This window comes from Myotis lucifugus, unplaced genomic scaffold, assembly GCF_000147115.1.
Source record: "Myotis lucifugus unplaced genomic scaffold, Myoluc2.0 scaffold_218, whole genome shotgun sequence".
Classification (NCBI taxonomy): Eukaryota; Metazoa; Chordata; class Mammalia; order Chiroptera; family Vespertilionidae; genus Myotis; species Myotis lucifugus.
In genome coordinates, this window is record NW_005871266.1 from 1852455 (window position 1) to 1876277 (window position 23823).

Here is a 23823-nt window from a genome sequence, read left to right on the forward strand (position 1 = left end):
CACCCAACCAGCCCCCTTTTCCCTCTGAGATTCATCAGTCTGTTCCTTTCTTCTATATCTCCGGATCTATTTTGTTAATCAGTTCATTTTGTTCATTAGGTTCCACATATGAGTGAGGTCATGTGAGTTTTTTATGAGTTTTTCATCATAGCGAACCCGAGAGACTTGGAGTCTTACTCATCAAGCACGCGCACCTAGTTGTGGCAGAGTCAAACCCAGATCTTGGCTCTTGGAGACAGGACTCTCTCCATACCCAGTGGTTGCTACATCTTGGCTCACACAGAAGTTTGCATGAACACTCAGTGAATTGCAAAAAATACGGGCAATGTAATGAGTTTTACATAGAACAAAATTTACTCCTTTTGAAAGGACTCCCCTTTATTCTGAGACTAGCTTGCCTCTGTCTTCATTGTTTGGGAGAATCATGAACTGTTTGTTAAATCATGGAGACCCTGCTGATGATTTACCCTACATGGTTTGCCCAGGCCAGACACAGCTGGCCCACAAAGCACATCTGTACTTGGGGGACTCGTGGTTGGAATGCTGCTGTCTCCTCTGCCCGTGGCGTTGTAATGCACTGTGCAATTGTCCTGACTGGAATGTCTTCGTATTCCTCACTTTTCGCTGCTCTGAGTGAAAACAGCTTATTTTTTTGAAGTGTCCTCCACCCTATACCTCCCAAGAGGAATTTTGCATATGTCATAAAAAGCCTGTATAATTTTCCAGTGTTTGAGTATAAAAAAGTTTCTAACATTCGGAAAAGTTGAAAGAATTGTGCAGTGTATCTCCATATACCCACCCTCTGGATTGTACACTGAATATTTTGCTATATATGTTTTATTTCATGTATTCTCTCTGTCCATCCCTCCATATATTCATTCTCCTGCTTTTGGGGGGTGCATTTCAGAGTAAGTTGTAGATATCAGTAGACTTGACCCCATGAACACCAAGCATACACATGAACAGAGTTCAATGTTAATGTTTTTAAGGTAAATACTTATACACAGAGAAATACACAAATATTAAGTGGATCATTCTATGATATATACACCTGTGAATCCTATTCCTTTATCAAGATATAGAAGATTATCACCGCCCTGGAAAGTTCCCTCATGCTGTTTCCCAGGCATTTCCTTCAATCCCTCTGCAGGCAACTACTGTTGATTTTCTTTTTTAACTTTCGATTTTTGTACTTTTTGTTAATGCTTCATTCAGCAAAAGTGTTTTAAGACTGTGTTAGCTGGTTTGGCTCAGTGGATAGAGTGTTGGCCTGTGGACTGAAGGGTCTCAGGTTCGATTCCGGTCAAGGCCACATGCCTGGGTTTCGGGCTGGATCCTCAGTGAGGGGGTGGGAATGATTCTCTCTCATCATTGATGTTTCGGTCTCTCTCTCCCTCTCCCTTCCTCTCTGAAATCAATAAAAATATTTTTTTTAAAAAAGTGTTTTAAGACTAAAAAAATGTTTTCAGATTCATTCATATTGTTGCATATATCAGACTTTATTTTTTTTTTTTTATTGCAGAGTAGTATTCTCTTGAATAATATACCATTTGTTTATCCTGGAGCTGGATACCTGGGGTATTTTCAGTGTTTGGCTATTATGAATAAAACTGCTATGAAAAATATTATACAAGTCTTTTTGTGCACATATACTTTCATTTCTCTTAGGAAATACGTCGGCGTAGAGTTGCTGGGTCATAGAGTATGTGAATGTTTTAAAATATGTCTTTATTGATTTCAGAGAGGGGGAGGGAGAGAGAGAATAATCAATGAGAGAGAACCATTGATCAGCTGCCACCAGCACAACCCCTAGTGGGGATCGAGCCCTAACTGGGAATCGAACCATGACCTCCTGGTTCACTAATTGACCCTCAACAATAATGACCCACACTGGCCGGGCCGGTCTTTTCATTTTAGCTATTCTGGTGGGTGTGAAGTGGTATCCGATTGCAGTTTTAATTTACATTGTTCTGATGACCAGTGGTGCTGAGAAAAAGTAAACACAGAAACAAGAATTTGGAATTTGTTATTACCTTAACTTCTTTTTCCCAAAGTGGTTGTACCCTTTTATGCTTCCATCATCAGCGTGAGAGTTCTAGTTGCTCCACTTAATATTTGTGTATTTCTCTGTGTATTCTGTCGGCTTTTCGTGTCCGTCTTTTTCTCTCTCTTACATGATGAGCCAGAGTGGTTTGAGGTTGAGGAGGGGAGTGAGTACCTGCAGTCATTGAGGGCTTCAGGCTGAAGGAGGCCACTCCTTTGTGGACACATGACCTTTAAGATTGCCCTGGGCATCGCTGTCTAGCTACAGAGGGTCAAGAGCATGGAGGAGTGTGTGTGAGAGGTTTAGGGGCCAAGCTAGAAGTGGTGTAGGTCACTTCTACTCATATTCCATTGGCCTGAACTCTGTCACATGGCCACATCTAGCCATGAGGGAGGCTGGGAAACGTAGTCTACCTCTGTGTCCAGGTAGTTTACCCTACTGCATTATCCAAACCATACAAAACATGTTTGATGAACATCTATCCAGCCATTTTCTTGTGATGTGATGAAAGGCTGGATAGATTTTCATAATGTGTCTGTCTGCCTGCCTCCCTCCCTCCCTCCCTCCCTCTCTCCCTCCCTCCTTCCCTCTTTCTCTTCCTCTTTAAGGAAGGACATGATCTCTTTTTAAAGATTATGTCCTTTTTACTTTCTGAATGAAAATATTCTTTCTGTTAGAAAATTATGACAGGAATGGATAGTGTGTTTTTTAAATCTCTCCTTGCTTGGCCCACGCTTTTGCTCACATGGGCAGCGTTGTATCCGCGTCCTCCTCCTCACTCCCCAGGCTGTTTTTACTTTTACTGGACTGTGCAAGCTTTACCTGTCGGAACTCCTGTCGGAGCGCACCATGCTGCCTTCTCCTCCTTCTCCAGGACCCAGGCGCAGAATGCCAAGCTGGGTGGATCCTCTGTTGGAACCAGAGCGTCAGCAAATGTGAAAGCAATTTATTGGGCGTCTTTTCTTGTGGTCAGATTTTGTTGCTGTTAAGTGAACTGGGAGTTTTGTAAACTTGAATCAGATATGTCTCTAGGTACGACTTGGACCGTCTTAAGTATCTTTATTTCTCGTTCTCTCGGAATACATTGAGGGAGGGAGGTGATGCTGCAGGGGTTCCCAGTCTCTTTGGATGGAACTTAACCGGGAGCTTTGTGGCTCACTGCTTAGACTGCCATGGGCTGGCTCTTCCACTGGGACACTTAGGCTTCATTAGTGGCCTCTGCTCCCTTAAAAATTGGAGGCTTTGTATGTCTCAGGCCTCACCTTTTTAACCAGTTAACTGCCAAGCGTCCAAAATGGAAACCATCCCACTTGTGTTTACAGATGCTTATGGGGTACAAAGGGTTAAAAAGTTTCCTTTTTTTTTTTTTTTTACCTGGGAGAGAGGTTGGGTCTTAGCTCACCCTTTCCTGTCAGTGAGTCATAAGACAGTGCCTGCAGGGTCTGTGTATTTTTTTTTTAGTAATTGCATTGATGTGATGCTGCCAATATTTGGGATGGAGAAAGGGTGACTGATAATTTAATTCACTATACACATGTGCTTTCACTTCTCTTAGTAACTAAATTTACCTAGGAATGGAATTGCTGGGTCATAGTGTGGGGGAGAGAGAGAGAGATAGGGGCAGACAGACACATGATGAATAATGGAATAAGCATTTCTAAGCTTCTATTTCTGTTTGTCGAAATCTAGAACACTTCATATTTTTTCTCCAGGTAAGAAAAGAGAGGCTGATTGCAAAATATAAAACGAGCAATTCTGTTTTTTTTCTCTGTATGTTTTGTTCTGTATTTTCTTTCTAAGTATTTTGACCACTGTAGTTTCTATTACAAAAAGTAAAGGAATATTTTACATTTGTGGATCAATTATCCTTCCTTTCTTGATCCTCTTTTTCTTCTTATTCCCTACTTTTTTTTTTTAAGGGACCCTGCCAGTTCTCAGTGCTCCCAGACGTATTTAATAGACAGTTTCAAGACAGAGAAAACCTCGTTTGCAATAGCTATGACTCCGTGCATTTTAACGATTTCATTTTCCAGAGTGTTCTTCTAAATGTTTGCTGGTTATTGAAAACCACTAGCGATGTTGTGATCATTTCGTGTTGGCAACTCACCAAGAACAGAGGAAAAAAGTTCCCCTGGTGATTCCACTGATAGCTAGGGCTGAAAAATTAAGGTTTAGGTTTAAACTAAAGGTTAAATTGCACAAGTTCACTCCTTTTTCGGATTCATTTTTCTACTTTAAGTTTTAAATGGAAGTGTACAGTGTCACATGTATTAGCACATGTGTATCTGCAAAAGAGAGTGGTGTGATTGGCGGTAACTGTTTTCCCTTAAACTTTTGTCCGGTTCCGAAGGGTTTGCTGCTGGATGGGTAGGGAGAGGGCCTGACTGGGTGCCTGCACGTCTGTCATGGCTGTCGGGTCAGTGTCTCACAGCCAGTGAAGCGGTAGCATACATGTGCTGACGTGTGCGGCCTGCATTTTGCAGACATTTACTCTTTTAATCCCTGTATTAACTCTGGGAGGTAGTCATTTTTTTTTCCATTCTGCAGATGAAAAATTGCAACTCAGAAATAATAAGTAACTAGCTAGTAGCTGCTCATCTGGTAACTGGCAGGGCTGGAAGCTGGACCCAGGCTCTGTGGGGGCGGGACGCAGGGTTTCTCCACGGTGCCGAGTGGACTTCCCATTTCACTGTGAGCAGAACGCTAGTGGCTACAGGGATTGTATTAGTGCGTGTGAGGGCCTTCTTGATTAACTTTTCAAATTCCAAGGTCTCTCTTTTTTAAAAATATATTTTTATTGATTTCAGGGAGGAAGGGAGAGGGAGAGAGAGAGAGAAACATCAATGGTGAGAGAGAATCATTGCTCGGCTGCCTTCTGCACGCCCCTTAGTGGGGATTGAGCCCTCCACCCAGACATGTGCCATAGTCAGGAATCGAACTGTGACCTCCTGGTTCCTAGGTCTACGCTCAACCACTGAGCCACGCCAGCTGGGCCCAAGATCACTTTTATTCAGTGCATTTTCCCAAAGAGCTCACGGTACTTTTATGGTTTAAGTGACTTCCCTCCCATCTTCCCTTCTAGAGAAGAGGCAGGTATTAACTGTATTTTAAAGTTCGGGACGGATGTGCACTAAGTTATATACTCCACTCCAGGTGGTGGAAGTTCTGAGCATAGTGCTTTTTTGGGTAAGTGAGGTCGGTACCGTTAACTTTCATCAGTAGACGTTTTTGAGTTGTTCCCCCGGGACAGAGGTGGTGTAGCTTGGTTTCACCCACACATCTCCCCTGCCTTCCCAGGGAGGGGGACATGGAGAGGCGGTTGTCGGAGTCAGAGATAGAGTGTGTGACGATGGAACAAGGATCATGTGGGGCTTAGAAAAACGCTGCTCCCACCCTAGAGAAGGGACAACTTCGGATGTCGCTGAAGTTGGAGAATTGAGGATTAAAACATGCTTGATTACGGTAAAATAACCTATTGTACTTCAGAGACATTTGACGTCTTTAGAAGATTACTACTATTATCCATCTTACCAGTTACAGTTTGTTTTCAGTGACAATGAAAGCTGTTGACCTTTTCTACTTGGGGAATGGAAAAGAAATGTTGCCGATAGCTGGGATACACACTGCTTGAGGGAAATGGGCAGGATGGCCCACTGTGACATCTATAAAGTGTAATAAAGCATGTGTGAGTGCTGAGTACCGTGCTCGCTGCCATAGCTTCTCAGAGGCCACCTTCTCACTCTTCGTTTGGACACTCGTATGATCCCTTCTTTGGGGATCCTTAGCTGGGGGTGGAGCCTGATGACTGTATTTGCAACAGGAGCTGAGCAGGTTCTCGGGTTATTTATCTTCCTGTTCTTGAGAGCAGACTTCTTAGCAGATTGGGGTTGAGATTTCTCAAGGACTTCTGAGACCTGATTATAAATTCCAGGCAATGAAATGTAAAGACTTTGGGTAGAAAGTATGAACATTGCAAAATGATGTACCTATGGCAGTGCAAATGACCGTCTTTTAAAATTATTATCATTATCACTTTTTATTTTGTACTGACTCGCCTGCACTCTTTTCCTTCCATGTTTGCTTAGAAACCTGATGTCCTCACCACCGGGGCCGGTATTCCAATAGGGGACAAACTTAATACTATGACAGCAGGACCCCGGGGGCCCCTCCTGGTTCAGGATGTGGTTTTCACCGATGAAATGGCTCACTTTGACCGGGAGAGGATTCCTGAGAGAGTGGTGCATGCTAAAGGAGCAGGTGAGAGCTGTGTCCACTGGTTGTCAAAGGATTGTTTCAGAACACTGGGGTTAAAAATGATTTCTCATTTCAAAGAAGTGCCAAATCTCCATCCCTGGGAGAAAGGAAAAGGTGTCCGTCAAAATAGGAATTAGTAGTTACATGATGCTCATTTCCCTGGATGAAACATTGTGTATAAAATACTTTATTTTATTGAAAACAAAAGTAATCTCCCTTTTCTGCCATTATGCAGTTTAGTGAAGAAATACAAATATGATATGCAGACATGGACATACCATAACTAGGTTGAGATGTTGCACTAACTGAATAAACAATGGCACAGACTGTGCAGAATTGAGGATAGTTGGGTTAGGATGGTGGGTTGGTGGTGATTTTTCCTTTTTTGTTCAAAATATCTGTAAAACGTTTACCTTGCTTTTAATTTCAGGAACAAAAGATGGAGGTGGTATTGAAAAGAAAGCTAAAAACTCAATAGGAAAAAGGAAGCTTGATAGAAAGGAAGAAACAGTCTTTCTCTTAGCTGCTTACTCGGACTCCCTGATTTCTTTATTTCCTCTTCTTCCATCTTCTCTAGTTTTTTCATTTGTTTTTTTGGCCTGGCTTTTCCATGGTGACTTGGGTGTGTTGTGCGGTTTGTTGTTTGGCTCTGTGATGTCCTTCCTACGTGTTTATTGCTTTCCTTGTGTTTTCTTCTCTTCTCCTGTTCTTTTCTCTTCTAGGTCCTCCCTGTACTTCAAGGCCCTCTCAGGCCCTATGTCCTTGGGGCCACCTTGATCAGTTACTGCCAGCCCCACCCCTGTCTTCCTGCTCTTGGCTCCAGCTGTACAGCCCTCAGTTTAGCACTGTAATAGGGCTTTGACTTTTACTCCTGTCACTTTGTGTTTGGCCCTAGCATCAGGGATGCCATATTGGTAGGTGATACAGGAGTTTGCACTCTACAAATGCTTGTTGGTTTAAATTGATTTCATATTGGAAGCTCCGAGAAGGCCAGTTTCAAGGCTAACCCATCAGTTTCTCTGGTCACCCAGATGCCTGTTGAGGGCCTGATAGTCTGAGTGACGGTCTCATGAGAATGTCTGTGTCTTTCTCGTTAGGGGCCTTTGGCTACTTTGAGGTCACGCATGACATTACCAAATACTCCAAGGCGAAGGTGTTCGAGCATATTGGAAAGAGGACTCCCCTTGCAGTTCGATTCTCCACTGTTGGTAAGTCAGTCTGTTTGCGGGACCTGTATTCCCGCACCTGATTTGGGGCATTTGTAACGTAATTTCAAGAAAACCTTTTAAGAAGACAGAAAACAAGCACTTCTTCAAATTATTGCCACGTGTTACAGTAGAAAAAATATCTTGCAACATGTAGGACGTTACTTATATATCTCTTTGTTGAGGTCTAAGGAAATCACACTTGAACCAGGAGGTCACGGTTTGATTCCCACGGTCCTGGGTCAGTCCATGCACTGCTGTGCCATTTGGAAAGAACTTTGCCACAAGTGGTGGTGCCTCAGATGGAAGCATGGAGTTGGTGCTCTTGTTCAGTCGCCAAGATGACAGCTGCCCCTTTTTGAGAATTAACTCCACGCCACCCATGCTTTACGGACATTAGCTGTCATCTAATGTGTAGTTTTACTTTGCAGAGAGGGATTAGTTCTGTTGCAGAGAGGTCAAGTGATTTTTCTCATGTCACGGAGCTAGTGAGAATTAGATCTGCCAGGCTACATCTTAACTCACCACAATGTTGTGATTCTGTTCAATCTGTTTGTGCACTTTTAAAATTCTTTGGAATGCAAATCTAAATGAAATCAAGAATAAGAACCTATATGTCAACTCATTTTCTTAATATGAAACTCGTAATTCTGCTAACTTGTGTTCTCTTTGCTCACCACCTTATCTTCATAATTATTCTCTCCCCTTATTTTAATTTAAATTTTAATTTCCTGTTCGATCAAAGCTTTCTCATTATGTCGAATGAATAATCTTTTCAGCTGTTATTACATACACAGGCAAACCTCCGGATATTGTGCTTTCGGCTCCAGACCATCCCAATAAAGCAGTTATCACAATAAAGCCAGTCATAGTCTTTTTGCTGGTGGAGGGTCTTGCCTTCCATTTGTAAAAATCGAAACATCGGTGATATAAAGTGCAATAAAGCGAAAGCACGATAAAACGGGGTATGCCTGTCTTGCTCTCCATTAATTCTTTTGTTTAATTTGTAGACCAACTTAACTGGTGGGTGGTAGAAATAATAACCTAGGCACTTCCACACCTAATTTACGTCTAGGAAATGGATTGGAAAGGCTAGATATCAGCGTTTCTTTATGACTCTAGGCTTCTTGGGGGCAAAGTGCTCTGCGTGTGCTTCATTTCCCCATTTGAATCTTCTAGCTGGAGAATCGGGCTCAGCCGACACCGTTCGTGACCCTCGTGGGTTTGCAGTGAAATTTTACACCGAGGATGGTAATTGGGATCTTGTTGGGAACAACACCCCCATTTTCTTCATCAGGGATGCCATATTGGTAGGTGATAGCGTATTTTGCACTCTACAAGTGCTCGTTGGTTTAAATTGATTTCAAATTCTCTGTATAGATTGGCATTTGAGGGGCAGTCCTGGGAAAGACAGGAAGAAGAGAATCCGGGTCAGAAGGATTGCCTTCTAAGACACATCTTTCTGTAGTTAATGTCTTCTTATAAGATCAAATTATGACAGTTACCATTGGGCTTGGATTTGGCATTTTAGTCTTCACTAACTTAATGGGAATAGTCTAATTTTCCTTGCAGAGCATGGAAGATTAATAAAAACAGGCACTTTGCCCTAGAAATAGGGTTTGTCGGTTTAAAATTCTAGGATGATGTTCGGAATTATAATCCATCAACCTAGCAACAGGCATTGTATAATATTCAATACCATAATTCCTCTAAGTGTAATTTGTTTTTTATTCTCTCTCTCTTTTTCCATTTAGTTCCCATCCTTCATCCACAGCCAGAAGAGAAACCCTCAAACGCACCTGAAGGACCCAGACATGGTCTGGGACTTCTGGAGCCTGCGGCCCGAGTCTCTGCATCAGGTGGGAACACTGCTTTTTCCTTGGGTCACAGTATGGCACCTGGGAGGGAACTGGGATCATGCCTCAGAATGTGTTTCTCCAGTTTTGACTGTTTCATTGGAATTGGTTTCTGACTTTCTTTTTGGGAGGCTTACTCAGATTTTTTGATCTTGAATAATTTTATAATGACCGATCTTATTAATCTTGCTCTGATCATAGACCTTAAGTGATGCTAGAAACATCAGTTGAAATTTAGCAATATTAAGGATTAAAGTCTCTAGTATGAAGTATTAGGGAAATGAGGGAAAGTAGTGCAAACAAATTTACTCTTAAAATAAATCTTGAATAGCAAGTTAGGCTAGTTTTCAGGTTTAGTTTAGTTTTTCTTTGTAGAGGTTAATGATTTATCTATCATTCTGCTTTAAAATTCTTTAAAAAAAATAAATGATGGTAATGGTAACCCTTCTTGTAGGTACTTGGTTAGTATGTTTCATGCTAGGGACTTTCTGGACATGTAGGAGTGTCTTAAAAACCTAGGATGTTTTGATTTAAATGGAAAAATATTAGGTGTTATTTTTCTGTTCCTTAGGTCTCCTTCTTGTTCAGTGACCGGGGGATTCCAGATGGACACAGGCACATGAATGGATATGGGTCGCATACTTTCAAGCTGGTTAATGCGAACGGAGAGGCAGTTTATTGCTTTCCTTTGGGGCAAGGGATAAAAGGCTCCCACCACCCACATCTCCTTAATTCTGCGGGTTAGGCAGAGATGCAAAAGATCAAGGCCTTTCCACCCTTCCCCTTACTTCCACCCCCAAGGATGAGAAGTACTGATCTATTTGATTAGTACCCTGAATCTTTTGTTTTCTGCCACCTGTTCACCTGCTCAGTCAGAAGAACTGTGTATAGTCTCCTTTTCATGTGGCTAGAGGGTAAGACGACACAGCTGCTGTCCATTGTCAAGCTTTCTTCTCCTTCTGGACCCTGGGTTCTCTGCCATACATATTTGGGAAAATGTTTCTTTTGTGCTGGCTTTCTGGTACGGGCAGGTGCACATTGAAATTCTTTTCTCCCTGGAGAGGGAAGATCTAAGGTTTTTATTTGGGCTCAAAAGTAATAAGATAATACAGGCCTACAGACTGCTCACCTAATAAGATAATACTAGGCCAATGGAGATTTCTATCTGGTTTAGCCTAGTTCTCTAGAGTTCTTTGTTGGAGTTTTAGAGTCAAGCCTTCGCAAACAGTAAAGTATCACGCTTTGCCTTTCCTAGCCCTTAGTCACTGTTCTGAACATAGATATATATTGGGGTCCAGGAGGGGACTACGGCAGAAGTGGGGCATTCTGTCGGCAATACCTATCTCACTGTTACTTTCCAAATCCGATGCGATCTTTCCAAATACATTTCTCCTAACATTTTAATTCATCCATCCACGTATTGAGCATTTATTGAGAGGGCATATGGTGAACAAGAAAAATAAGTAAAATCAATTACAAACATCAGAAAATAAAAATTCTATTTTTTAAAAAAATATATTTTATTGATTTTTACAGAGAGGAAGGGAGAGGATAGAGAGTTAGAAACATTGATGAGAGAGAAACATCGATCAGCTGCCTCCTGCACACCCCCTACTGGAGATATGCCCACAACCAAGGTACATGCCCTTGACTGGAATCAAACCTGGGACCCTTCAGTCTGCAGGCTGATGCTCTATCCACAGAGCCAAACCAGTTAGGGCATGTTTTTTAAATTTACTTTCATACCATCGGTTACCTTTGGGGAGGTTTTTGAGAGCCCTTTAATTAAATGAAATGTTTTAAAGGGCTCTCTCTTAATCTTGCCATTTGTTAGGATAAACAGTATCCCATGAGAACTCTAGAAGGTTATTAGAAAACCTCTGGTGTCTAAGAACTTGTTTCCAAAACTCCTGCTAAAATAAGAAGAGACAGAAGTGGACTCATGACAAATGGCGTCTCCCTTTAATGACCTCACAAAGACCTGTTTTCTTCTGTACTGTCTTAATATTTACCGGAACAACTTACTAGTATGTAGGTATATCAAACAGAAAAACCGTCACTCCTCTTTATACTTATGACTCGGATCTATAATCTTTGGCAAGGAATACGTTGGCTTGTGACTGGCTTGTAATTGGCCCATGGGCTTGTCATTGCCAAAAGAAGTGTTAGAGGAGGACTAAATGATTGTATCTGGGACGGCTAGCATGGTTGGTGGCTTTGCAGTTAGACCAATCTGAACTCAGATCTTCCTTCTTCTAGATAACTGTGACTTGGGCATATTATTAAAAGTTCTCTGAGCTCCAGTTTTGTGTTTGTAAAATTGGGATAATAATACCTGCTGTCCATGGTCCTGGAGAGATGGGCTTGCTTACGGGTCTGTTCAGCAGAGGGCCTGAGGTAGCCTGAGATCTACAGAGATTCATGTCGCAATGATTCTGACCTAAGAGAACTCGTTTCTAAACCCAACAGATTTAATTAAAATCAGGAAGGTGTTGTAATATTATTGCACAGTTTAATGTGTTAGCTCTCTGGATGATCTGCCGATGGGAACCTCCATTTTAAAATCCTGGCTTTATTTCTAATAGTAGGAAGGGTTCAAATCTGCCTCTGGCTAGAGAGTTGGGATTTCTGTGGTCGTAATGGGTTAGTCTTTCAGAGTTGATTTTTGCTAAGGAAGTCTTTCCATGGAGCTTGGTGTGATGGGGTTCTTTAGATTAAGATACAGGTGGGAAATTTATTAAAGATCAGTCTGGTATGAGATAATAGGAGCACTTGTGAAAGTGACTTGACTTCTTTGGATCTTGTTTGGAAAGTCAGAATACTAATTTTATCCACTCATAGTCAGAGAACTGCTTCAGAGTGGCTGTACTGAATGAAGTTCTTTCAGCTCTGTGAACTATGATTCTATAATTTCTTTAAAAAAAAAAGGAAGAGTATGGGGGTGGAGGAATACTAGCTGAGTACAATCTCGTAATTGACTTGAGCTATTAAAACAAAATTTAAAAATTTCTTCATGCAAAAAGAAAAATTTTTAATTTTATTATTTGTTCATTTAAAAATATATTTTTATTTTTTCTGACTTGAAAAGTAGCATGAGTATAAAAATTCAAATAGCAACCACTCTGGAAAACTGTTTTGAAGTTCCTCAAGAAATTAAATGTAGAATTACCATATGACCCAGCAACTCCATTTTGAGATATTTACTAAAAAAAATCCACTGAATTGAACACTTTAAAATGATAAATTTTATGCCAAATTTTTTTATGGGGCTTGTCTGAAGACCTTAATACAGCACTCTTTATATGGGCAGAAAAATAAAAATAAACTGTATGTCAACAATTTAAAAAATTTAAATAGTATGGAATGATAAAGGGAAGGATATGACTAATTTTAATATGAATTGCAGAGATGGATTCCCTAGACATTTAAAAGAATCAGATTAATTAAGTAGAATTTCTTGTTGAAAAATTCATATTTGTGTCAGATTTGAACAGTGGGATTACAGTTAGAAGGGAAGGCCAGTCTCTGAGTAGTGTTACTCAGAATCCTACAATGAATTCCTGACTAGAGTTCGCTAACTGTGCCAGTAAGTTTCAGTTTGAACGTTTTCTTTCGTTCTGTAGACTGACCAGGGCATCAAAAACCTTTCGGTTGAAGAGGCAGCAAGACTCTCCCACGAAGATCCTGACTATGGGCTCCGGGATCTCTTCAATGCCATCGCCACAGGCAACTACCCCTCCTGGACTTTTTACATCCAGGTGATGACCTTCAGTCAGGCAGAAAGTTGTCCATTTAATCCGTTCGATGTTACCAAGGTAAGTCAGGTCACAACTAAGCGGTTTTCTTCTTTAAGTCTCTTTGTACCTAATCTTAACAAATTTCCAGTCAAACACTCATCATGGCAGGGAAGTCTTTCCCAACCTGTGAATGAGTGCTCACCAGCATCTTGCTTCTAGTTCCCGATTGTAAGCTCATTGAGTTCGCCTAGGTCGGGGTGGGCAACCTTTTTGTGAGTGCGTGCCCAAACCAGCAAAATCTCTGACTCAAAATTCTTCTGCGTGCCAACCCTAATTTTTTGAGAACATGTTACGCCTACTTGATATCTCTTAAGGTGTATGTATGTGAAGAACCTTGAAGAAATAATAAAATTCATTCGAGCGACAAAAACACAGTATATGATGATGAAAAATACATTTATTTTTTAATGTATACATGTACACTGATAGTCCTACAGAAAACTTTATGACTCCATTTGATATTATCAGTGGGACTTTTGATGCTGCATCACTGATGACAGAGATTTTACATCAGGTTTATATTTTGTGACCTTCAGAGATATGCACGAGCTACTACTTTCATCCGTCAGGCTACTCCTAGTATGAGACTTAACAAAATTCATCACTGAGAACAAAGATTCACAATTGTAAATGGAAGATTATAAGAGAGGGTTTCGCATGCCAGCAAAAGTTACTGGAGTGCCATGTTTGGCACGCGTGCCAGGGGTTGCCCACCCCTGGCCTAGGTGGCTTGATATATTGTGTTGTTGTTGTTTTTTTAATTCTCACCCAAGGATATGTGTTTATTGATGTTTAGAGAGAAAGGAAGAGGGAGAGAGAAACATCGATGTGAGAGAGAAATATCAATTGGTTGCCTCCCATAGGTGCCCCAACCAGGGATCGAACCCGCAACCTAGGTATGTGCCCTGACCTGTAATTGGACCCACAACCTTTTGGTTTATGGGGCGATGCTCCAGCTAATTAGCCACCTGGCCAGGGCTTGACATATTGCTATTAGCAGGGAGCAAGTTTTGAAAAGCTGATGTACTTTTGCCCGGGGAAAGTGTCAATATTTACTGTTCACTGTTGTGAAAGATTTAACCAATGCACTTATCTTACATTCTTATCATCTTATTGGATTAAACATTATTATTTTTACTTATCATCATTGGCTTCATTCTATTTGAAAGCTGGCATTTTTTGGGGGTACTTTATTTTGCTTCAGTTGGTTGTCTGGTAATTATGAATATCACATTATTTTTAGGTTTGGCCTCACAAGGACTACCCTCTTATCCCCGTTGGTAAAATGGTCTTAAATCGGAACCCAGCCAATTACTTTGCTGAGGTTGAGCAGCTGGCCTTCGACCCGAGCAACATGCCGCCTGGCATTGAGCCCAGCCCTGACAAGATGCTTCAGGTAAACCTGTGGGTCGGGAGGTACTGAGGCAGGAGTACCTGCAGGTAGACGCATGTGCACGGGTACACACACACACACACACACACACACACACACACTCAAACACACCCTGTAATTTGGTGTGATCTTTTGTATGAAGAATTAACTAGAACATCACTTAAACTTTAATTAACCTGGGTCCTTAGCTTTTGTGGGACTGACGAACATTCTGAGATGGGCGTTACAGTATAAACTACATTTCATGGTCAAGGCCCTCAGTGTGCTAACACTGACATTTAGTCCCTTAGTCTTCAAGAAGTTACGTTAGAAAATGCCACAGGTATTTGTAGGGTATAAAGAGCACTCGCTGTTCAGTCTGTAACTGACAGTAGGGAGTATTTTTTAGTTGATTATAACACCTTGGTCACATAGATTTTATTCATTTCCTCTTCAATGGTGATGCTTGAAGAGACCCAGACATGGCTTTTCCATCTGTAAAAAGACGCAGACATGGTCTTTCAAACTAAATTTATTGTTGTCAGTGGTGAAAGGCAGTGGGTTAATTTAACCATTCGTCTTGGTAACGACCCTAGGCATTCGGTCCTTTTTCTTCACTCTCCGATATGCCCTTTTGAGTGTACAAAGAGTGAAAACTCTCCTGTGGACTAGACATCATAGGAGAATAATTGGCTTAACAGTTACTGAGTAAACCAGTCCTTCTGGATTTTGGACTGTGATCATGGAACAGAAGTGAAAGCTTGCTCCTGGGTCAGACTGCAGTGACTGATGGCTGCTGCTGGACGCGTGTGGTTCCAGTTCAGGTGTCACTCTTTTTTTAAAAAAAAAATATTGTTATTGATTTCAGAGAAGAAGGGAGAGGGAGAGATAGAAACATCAGTGATGAGAGAGAATCATTGATCGGTTGCCTCCTGCATGTCCCCTACTGGGGATTGAACCCGCAACCCGGTCCTATGCCCTGACCGGATTTGAACCTTGACCTCCTAGTTCAGGGGTGGGCAAACTTTTTGACTCGAGGGCCACAATGGGTTCTTAAACTGGACCGGAGGGCCGGAACAAAAGCATGGATGGAGTGTTTGTGTGAACTAATATAAATTCAAAGTAAACATCATTACATAAAAGGGTACGGTCTTTTTTTTTTTTAGTTTTATTCATTTCAAATGGGCCGGATCCGGCCTGCGGGCCATAGTTTGCCCACGGCTGTCCTAGTTCATAGGTTGATGCTCAACCACTGAGCCACACAGGCTGAGCAGGCACCACTCTTTGGAGGCATGCTAAGAGTTCCCTGTTGTATTGAATAATAACTTTTTTCACTTTGACATTGAGAACATCTGAGACTTTTATAGAAAATATGTTTTTCAATAGTTTTAGTTATATTATTAACTAATGTACATTGAATACCTACCGACGTGTACAGTTGGTTTTGTAGAATTTTGCTTCTTTTCGTTACTGCTCACAGTGTCCGTTTCATTTATGACTGCAGGGCCGCCTTTTTTCCTACCCTGACACTCACCGCCACCGCCTGGGACCCAACTACCTTCAGATCCCTGTGAACTGTCCCTACCGTGCTCGAGTGGCCAACTACCAGCGTGACGGCCCCATGTGCGTGGTCGACAACCAGGGTAGGCCTAAGACTCGAGGCTCCCTGGGAGGGCGGGGGGCACTGCTGAGCAGAGGGTGGGACAGCAGTTTCCAGTCTGGCCTCGCGGGACCTCCGGCTCTGGGAAGGGGCTCACAGAGGCACTCCTGCCAACCACATAATTTTTGCCCAGCAGCAGAGGTCTAAACTGTCTGAGGACTCTCCATACTGTTGTATGTTTTATTGAGAATTCCACCTCTGGTTTTCCTTGCTATCCATCCTATAGTGAGAGGCAGGGAGGAAGAACTTGCACAGTGACTGTAGTAGAGTCGCGTCTAACATAGGGGTTAGGTTTTAAAGACTCTTCAGAAGTGGACAATTCCTTACATTACCCTGGCTTTCATTTCTCTGAACTTCTGCCGGGCTGTGGAGGAGAAGTCTAGCTAGAATTTGGAGGGGGTCGGGGGAGCTAGGAAATAGGGGATGCAGAGAAAAATCAAGGGGCTCTCCCCCACTGTTTTTTGTCAAGTGAATATAGTTGAATTCATGTAAATCAACTGGTGAGATGAGACTCTGCTGCATTTTGGTTTTTGGAGCTCATTTATCACATTTATGGGTGTTTTTTTTCTTTAAGTTACACTTTTGGGTGCCATGTACAAATAGCATCTATTTCTAATTATTGTTCTAATTAGAGAATGCTTAGTGAATGTTTTTTCATTTTAATGTTCCACAGTTTAGTAGAGATCGTAGTTTCCTTTTGTATTTTTCTGTTTAGGATGTGTGTTTTAGTAATAGGCTGCTTACATTGATCTTTTCAGAAATTTTACTCTTCAGTTATATCTATAGCCCTACGTGTCTATATTCAAACAAAGTTAATTTTTTCTAAGATAAGGATTTTACATGTGCCCTAAAGTAAACTTGGAAACTAAGATAAAAGGGAGAAGAAAAACCCACTTGTGGTCCCAACCCCCACAAGCCACAACTGTTCCATTTTGTTACATTTCTTGCCAGTCTTTTATGAATTTTTTATACATTTACGATTGTTTTGCATATATAATTTTGGGCCTTGCACTTGTTACTATTATCACTAAGCCTTTTCCATTATGTAACAAGTTTATATGCTCGCTAACTGATTACATTGGGCGGTTACCCTGTTTCTGCTCTCTGAGGTATGGAGTGTATCATTGCCCAAAGTAATTGATACTTCTTGTGTCTGTCTTGTGCATCTTTTTTCTAAAGTGATTTTTTATTGATACTTCTTGTGTCTGTCTTGTGCATCTTTTTTCTAACGTGATTTTTTATTTCATTCGTATCCTTTGGTCCTTTGTTATTGAGACTGGCTATTACTGAGAATTGTTCACTTGTGAAGAGTCAGAGAAGTTCATGCATGTTTTGGAACTTCATTAATAAGTAATAGCTTCTTTCTCTCTCTCTCTCACCTGAGGATATTTTCCCATTGATTTTTAGGGAGAGTGGAGGAGAGAGGGAAAGACAGAGAGAAACATCAATGTGAGAGAAACACATCGACTGGTTGCCTCCTGCACGAGCCCCAACAAGGGCCCGGGCCAGGGAGGAGCCTGCAACCTAGGTACACGTGCCTTTGACCGGAATCGAACCTGGGACCCTCTGGTCTGCAGGCTGATGCTCTATCCACTGAGCCAGACCAGCTAGGGCAGTAATTGCTTCCTGTTTACCATTCTAGTGGTATACATGTGAAAAACTGTGTGTGTATTCGATACAACCTTTGCCTCCTTGTTTTAAAAGTGTAACATTTGGGCTGTGCTCTTAAAGCTCAGTGAAAGTGCTTAATTGTTCCCAGGAGTCAATGACTTGAAGACAACTCCCACTTTGAGTAAAGGCCGGAGCTTATTTGGAAATAGAACTTAAACATTACTCAATTGGGCACATTTTGAAGAACTAGCACTTAATGCAGAAAACCACTGTGGTGGCTGGTTATTGGGGCGCTTTGCTTTCCATGGAGATGTGGTTGGCCTGCAGTGCATTTCTGGAGCTAATGCCTGGGCTCCATAATCATGTGCTGTCCCCCCTCCTTCTGCATGCACTTGATCGATGTGATAGGAGGCACCTCTTAATTATCCGCTCTGGGCAGTCAGTGTATTCTGGCAATGTGCTGGGTAAAATCCCAGCCCCAGACTGGTTTGCTCAAGCCACTTAGCAAGTTTCTAGGCCCCTCCTGTGGGCAGTTGTGTGCGCAGATAATTCAGGCTTCTGCTAATATCGGCTAAAGCAGAGTGGAGTTAGAAAAATATGCCAAAATGGGGGGGGGCCTTCATTTTTTTTCCCCAGAAGTCATAACATTTTTTGATTATATTTTTCACTTCTTTTCCTATAAGTCCAGATAAATGATGCTGATATACTAGGAATATATCAAAGTTTTAAAAATTCCTATTTTATTTATCTTTGGAGAGAAGTCAGAGTGAAGTAGAATTGAATAAAGTCATAATAATACAGGAGAGATACCCTGAGGATCCAAGAGCCTTAACGAAAAGCAAAGCAGAGCTGTGTCATGGGAGTATAGTGTGTGCTGGAATGGCGGAGGCAAAGGACCCAGAGTTCTAATCCCTGACCTACCCCTAATTACTGCGTGGCTCTGCAGTGGTTAAGATCTCAGGGCTCAGTCATTGAAGGAGTGGAGCTGGAACTTGGAGTTGCTCCCAAGAATTCTGTGATTCAGTGTTGGAATCGAACCCGAGCCCGCATGAAATCCTAAAGTTTGGAACGTGTCCTTGGGTCTCATTTTCTATTGTGGGGGGGGGGGGGCGGGGGTGTCAAATCAAACCTGAAGAAATGTATTTGTACTGACAAGCATCAGATTTCACAGATCCGATCATTGACGTGTTCAAGGGGAATTTGAGATCTCTTCATTAAGACCTAGAGCAGTAGTTCTCAACCTTCCTAATGCCGCGACCCTTTAATACAGTTCCTCATGTTGTGGTGACCCCCAATTTCATTGTTACAAATTGAACATAATTAAAACATCGTGATTAATCACAAAAACAATATGTAATTATATATGTGTTTTCCGGTGATCTTAGGCGACCCCTGTGAAAGGGTCGTTCGACCCCCAAAGGGGTCGAGACCCACAGGTTGAGAACCACTGACCTAGAGTGAGGCAGCCCATGCGAACGTTTGGAAGATGGCAGTATTCTCTAAGAATCTGAGTATTGCCTGTGGGTAAATATGGTACATTAAAAATAACATGTGCATGACAAGTAGATGTATGTGTATGTATGTATGTATGTGTATGTGTGTATACATATACCGTACATGTAATTGAATGTATTGCATATTGCATTGTATGTAGACTCCCTTCATTCTTTCTCCCCCTCAGTGAATCTGTGTGGTTTGCCTTTAAAGGTGGTGCTCCCAACTACTACCCCAACAGCTTCAGTGCCCCAGAACATCAGCCGAAGTTGGCCCTGGAGAGCAGCACCCGCGTCTCCGGGGACGTGCGGCGCTACAACACTGCCAACGATGATAACGTCTCTCAGGTAGTGCCTCCTTTGTCTGCTAGGGGAGCCTGCCGATTCCCCCTCTCAAAGTGTCCAACGGGTCTCCTGTCGAATCCAGGGAAGTCATCTCTAATCATACACCAGTCCCTTTACTGGGCGGAGTGGGAGAGTTGTGTTACTCTGCTCTCTCGGTACGAGGGATGCCTCATTTCAGTTCTCCCAAATGTTACCTGAGGTACAGTGGGGGCCATTGGGGGAGAAGTGAGTCCATGGAAACCTAAGAAATGGGCAAGTTAAGCTTGAGGGTAGCAAATCTCAGAATCCGGGCAGGACTGACAGATTTAAGGGACTAGAGCTGGATTCAAAATAGCTCTGGGAGCCTCAGTAGCGGGAGTGGAGGTGTGGGGCGTCCTGTTCACATGACTCTCTTACTCTTCCTCCATCTGTTTTTGCTTTCGAAGCTTTTCTCCTTGTTGCCTCATAGCTTCTGTTATGACATGGCTGCGGTTTTGCCACGACCGTGCTTGATTTCAGAAATGAGCAGAGGCTATTAGAAGTCATGCCTGATACTTAGCTCCTGTTTTTAATTTTAATCTATTGCTATTAATTTTAGTGGCAAACCCAATAATCTAAGGAAAATATCACTTAACATCTATCTTCTCCAAGAAATCTTGACTTTTGAATAACAGGATATAAATGAATTAGTTCCCCCCCCCCCCCCCCTGGTTCTGGGTGAATTGAACAAAGGTTGTGCTAGCTGGGTATTTGATGATCATTTGCACAGTCTGGACTTCTCAGTATGAAGAGTGTGGTGGGATTTTTAACTGTAGGCTATATTGCCTTATACTTTATAAGCGATTTATTAGCAGTGACTACAAAAGACATTATTGAATATCTCATTATTAAATGAGCTATTATCAACAACTGAATTCCTCCTATTTGACAAAATAAAACAAAACAAAAAGTGAAGAACAAACACAAATGACAGTTTTAACTGTAATTTAAGATTATTCTTAACTTCTAAAAACTTCCATTCTTCCGCAAATGGGAAGTCTCACTTTTTCATCTCAAAAGTGGCATCCTGGGTGAGTTTTGTGTGGGATAACGCGGTGATTCCACTGTGCCCACCCTGTGTATGTTCGCTGGGCAGGTGCGGACGTTCTATACGTGCGTACTGAACGAGGAGGAGAGGAAACGGCTGTGTGAGAACATCGCGGGCCACCTGAAGGACGCCCAGCTGTTCATCCAGAGGAAAGCGGTGAGTGAGACCTTGGCAGCTGAAGGGCGGCCTCTGCTGGCTGGAGAAGAGAGTGCAGCTGCGAGAGAACCCGTAAAAGGAACAGTGTCCTTTCTATTTTACTTGAGCCAAGTGGACTTAAGAAAATGGGAACTAAGCCCCACTCAGCCTCTGATACTTTCTCTCCAGTGGATATGGCATATCTCCTGCGGAGAGCCAGACAATTGCCCCGTGAGGTAGCTGGGGCAGGTTGGATCTTAACTTCTTGATGAGAATGACTAGGGCACAGCGTGTAAGGAGCGAACTCTTCGCCTTCTTCTCACATGTGCCGAAGCTGTAAGGCTTCCTGTGGATTTATGATGCCCCATCTCATCCTGCTGCCTGCTGGGGCCCAGCCCAGCAGGGAATTCCTGCTTGAAGTGTGTGTGGAATTGCCCAGCACGTGGCCACGACTTTGTATATTTTCAATTCGGGCGGCGTCTGGGCCCATTTCTGAATACAAATCACTGTAACTTGTGTTCCTCTGAGGTCAGCTCTCTGCACGCAGTCAGCGCAGCTTGCCTCCTGTGCCTTTTCTCACAGGCGTGTGTGAGGGAGGTGCATTATCTGACTCACCTTGTGGGCCGTGGGCACGCGCAGAAGAATGGCCTGTCTCAGGTTGTGCAGTGCCCGTCAGCGTTGGCACTGGACCCCAGCCTTACTCTGTGTTGTTGACCACTGTGTGGTTCCACTTCCCAAGGAAGCATTCCTTCTCCCCGGAGTGAACACCATGAAACAGACACTGTCCTGGGAGGGACTAAGGTAATGTCTTCATTTATTTTCAGGTCAAGAACTTCAGCGATGTCCATCCTGACTACGGGGCCCGCATCCAGGCTCTGCTGGACAAGTACAACGCCGAGAAGCCTAAGGTGAGCCCAGAGTGGGCCGGCTGAGGCAGAGCGTGTGTGCCTCGGGCTAGACGAGGCATCGTGTGGTTTCCTTCTGGGATGGTTCTCCGCTGGCACAACTATTAGATTTCTTAAAGCAGCTGTTCAGAAACTCACTTGAGATCTAAAGAACTCACCTGCAAAACACGTACTCTTTATTTTAGCTCTGAACAATATAAGGCAGTTAAGGGGAATGAGTTCTGAATTGTTGTTATTTTTATTTGAGCACAAATTAAAGCTCAGATAAATACCAGGTTGCTGCTGCCCAGCGAGCTAATTAATCTGCTGGTCTTCTTCTTTTAAAACAGAACGCGATTCACACCTTTATGCAGCACGGGTCTCACCTGGCTGCAAGGGAGAAAGCGAACCTGTGAGGGCCGGGGCCCTGGTCTGGAGCCGAGTTGCTCTCCGCCTATGAAGCAAAGCATGGAATTCACACCCATAATCCACTCACCACTCACCTGGATAGAAGATTCTGCTGTGCTAGATGTGCAAACGCAAGTCTTTCAGATGATAATCCCGTTTCCATAGCAAATAATGTAATAATGGCTTTTAGTGAAAATGAAGGGACAATGAAGATTAGGGCTTAAGAATCATTAAAAAAACACATGTGTTTGCTTTTGACAGTTGGTTGGATTCTTCACTTGAAATGGTCAGAATGAAAGTTTCTAGCAGAAATATAACTAACCTTGGTAAGAAAAAAACATCTTGGTGAAATTAGTATGTTTACATATCATCTCATGGCCTATTATTTAAAAATATGGTTGTTATATATATGAAGAAAAGATAAAGATAAGCCACTCAGAATTTTTAATTTTTCTGAGTTCCTTATAGGAAAAGCACATTTTTAACGCCTTAGTGTCCTTTGAAGATAACCTCAACACCATCATGGCTTAATGCTTATTTCTGCTTGGAACTGATCAGATTTATAAAAACAACAACTTGGAATTACATTTATGCTAATACTGCATTGATTTTACAACAGACCAATTTATAATTATTACATTTTTACAATAAAATAATCTGTTCATAAGACTAGAAGAATGGTATTTGATTTCTTTCGGCTCCATATATAACGTGGGATGTCCCACTGAACTCTTAATCTGAATATCATCTGTTATCAGATGCTTACCTTTAAAATTGAAAACACCAATATTATGAGGATACTATGTTATTTGCCTTAAGACCCTGTGGACCAGAACTTTAATTATATTATAAAAGTAGCAAACTGCCCACCTTTGAAAATTACTTCGATCTCTTGTTCATTAGCTTATTTCCCCATCTGCTTATGAGTTTTTAAAATAAGGGCTCAGAACCTCAAGTTCTTTTCTTAAAACCCATGTTTGCTCGAAAGTCAAGTGGAATACTTTAAAGCTAAATTCTGAATACTAAGTGAAAACCTATTTTCCTTAAATGCTCATTCCCTTCATCTCAGATCTTCAAAACCGGTTTGTACCACTCTTAGGAATGCCCTGAGACCTTCGGCTTTCTTGAGACCTCTAGCAATACAAATTCTCAGTCTTTGAGCTCAAACTTCTTTATTCTTCTATCAGACTCTCCTGCCTAAATTCCTCTGATGTTTGAGTGCACTTGGAAACTGTTGTATTTTTACACGTAGAAAGTAAATGTATCCATTTGTACCCACTTTCCAAGTATTGGTGAATACTTTCAATATAGTAGCTTCACTATAGTTATATCTCTCGATAGTATGAAATATAATATATAAGATAAACTGATAAAAATTCATATAACTTGACAATGGGAAAGAGGTTATTGACTTAAATATTGGTTATAAACAAAGACAGAAATTTTGAGATAAGTTTCTGGTTTGTTCTGTTCTGTAGTATAAAAATAAGTTCATAGTTAAAATCACATGTATCTATCATGTTTCTTGTGTGTAAAAGTCTGACACATAGAAGTGCCTCCAGTTTTATTCTGGAGACCTCTTTTGTGATTTTCAAAGATAAATACTGGCGAGGTTAACTTCCCCAGGTAGCTTTTACTTCCTAGGAAGCACTATTGAATTATATCCCTTTTAAGTGACATTAAGATACATGCT

At 41.9% G+C, this 23823-nt stretch overlaps 1 protein-coding gene across 1 annotated transcript in view; it reads left to right on the plus strand.

Moving 5' to 3' along the window:
* The window catches only part of CAT (catalase), a 25179-nt gene extending 2377 nt beyond the window's left edge, over positions 1-22802 (plus strand). The window contains 12 exon segments of the mRNA XM_006109564.3: positions 6130-6301; positions 7396-7506; positions 8683-8813; positions 9258-9362; positions 9931-10040; positions 12967-13174; positions 14400-14552; positions 16033-16171; positions 19507-19640; positions 20752-20859; positions 21663-21746; positions 22073-22802. Coding sequence (XP_006109626.1) covers positions 6130-6301; positions 7396-7506; positions 8683-8813; positions 9258-9362; positions 9931-10040; positions 12967-13174; positions 14400-14552; positions 16033-16171; positions 19507-19640; positions 20752-20859; positions 21663-21746; positions 22073-22138 — 1521 coding nt within the window. The 3' untranslated portion in view covers positions 22139-22802.
* Positions 22803-23823: the final 1021 nt, after the last annotated feature.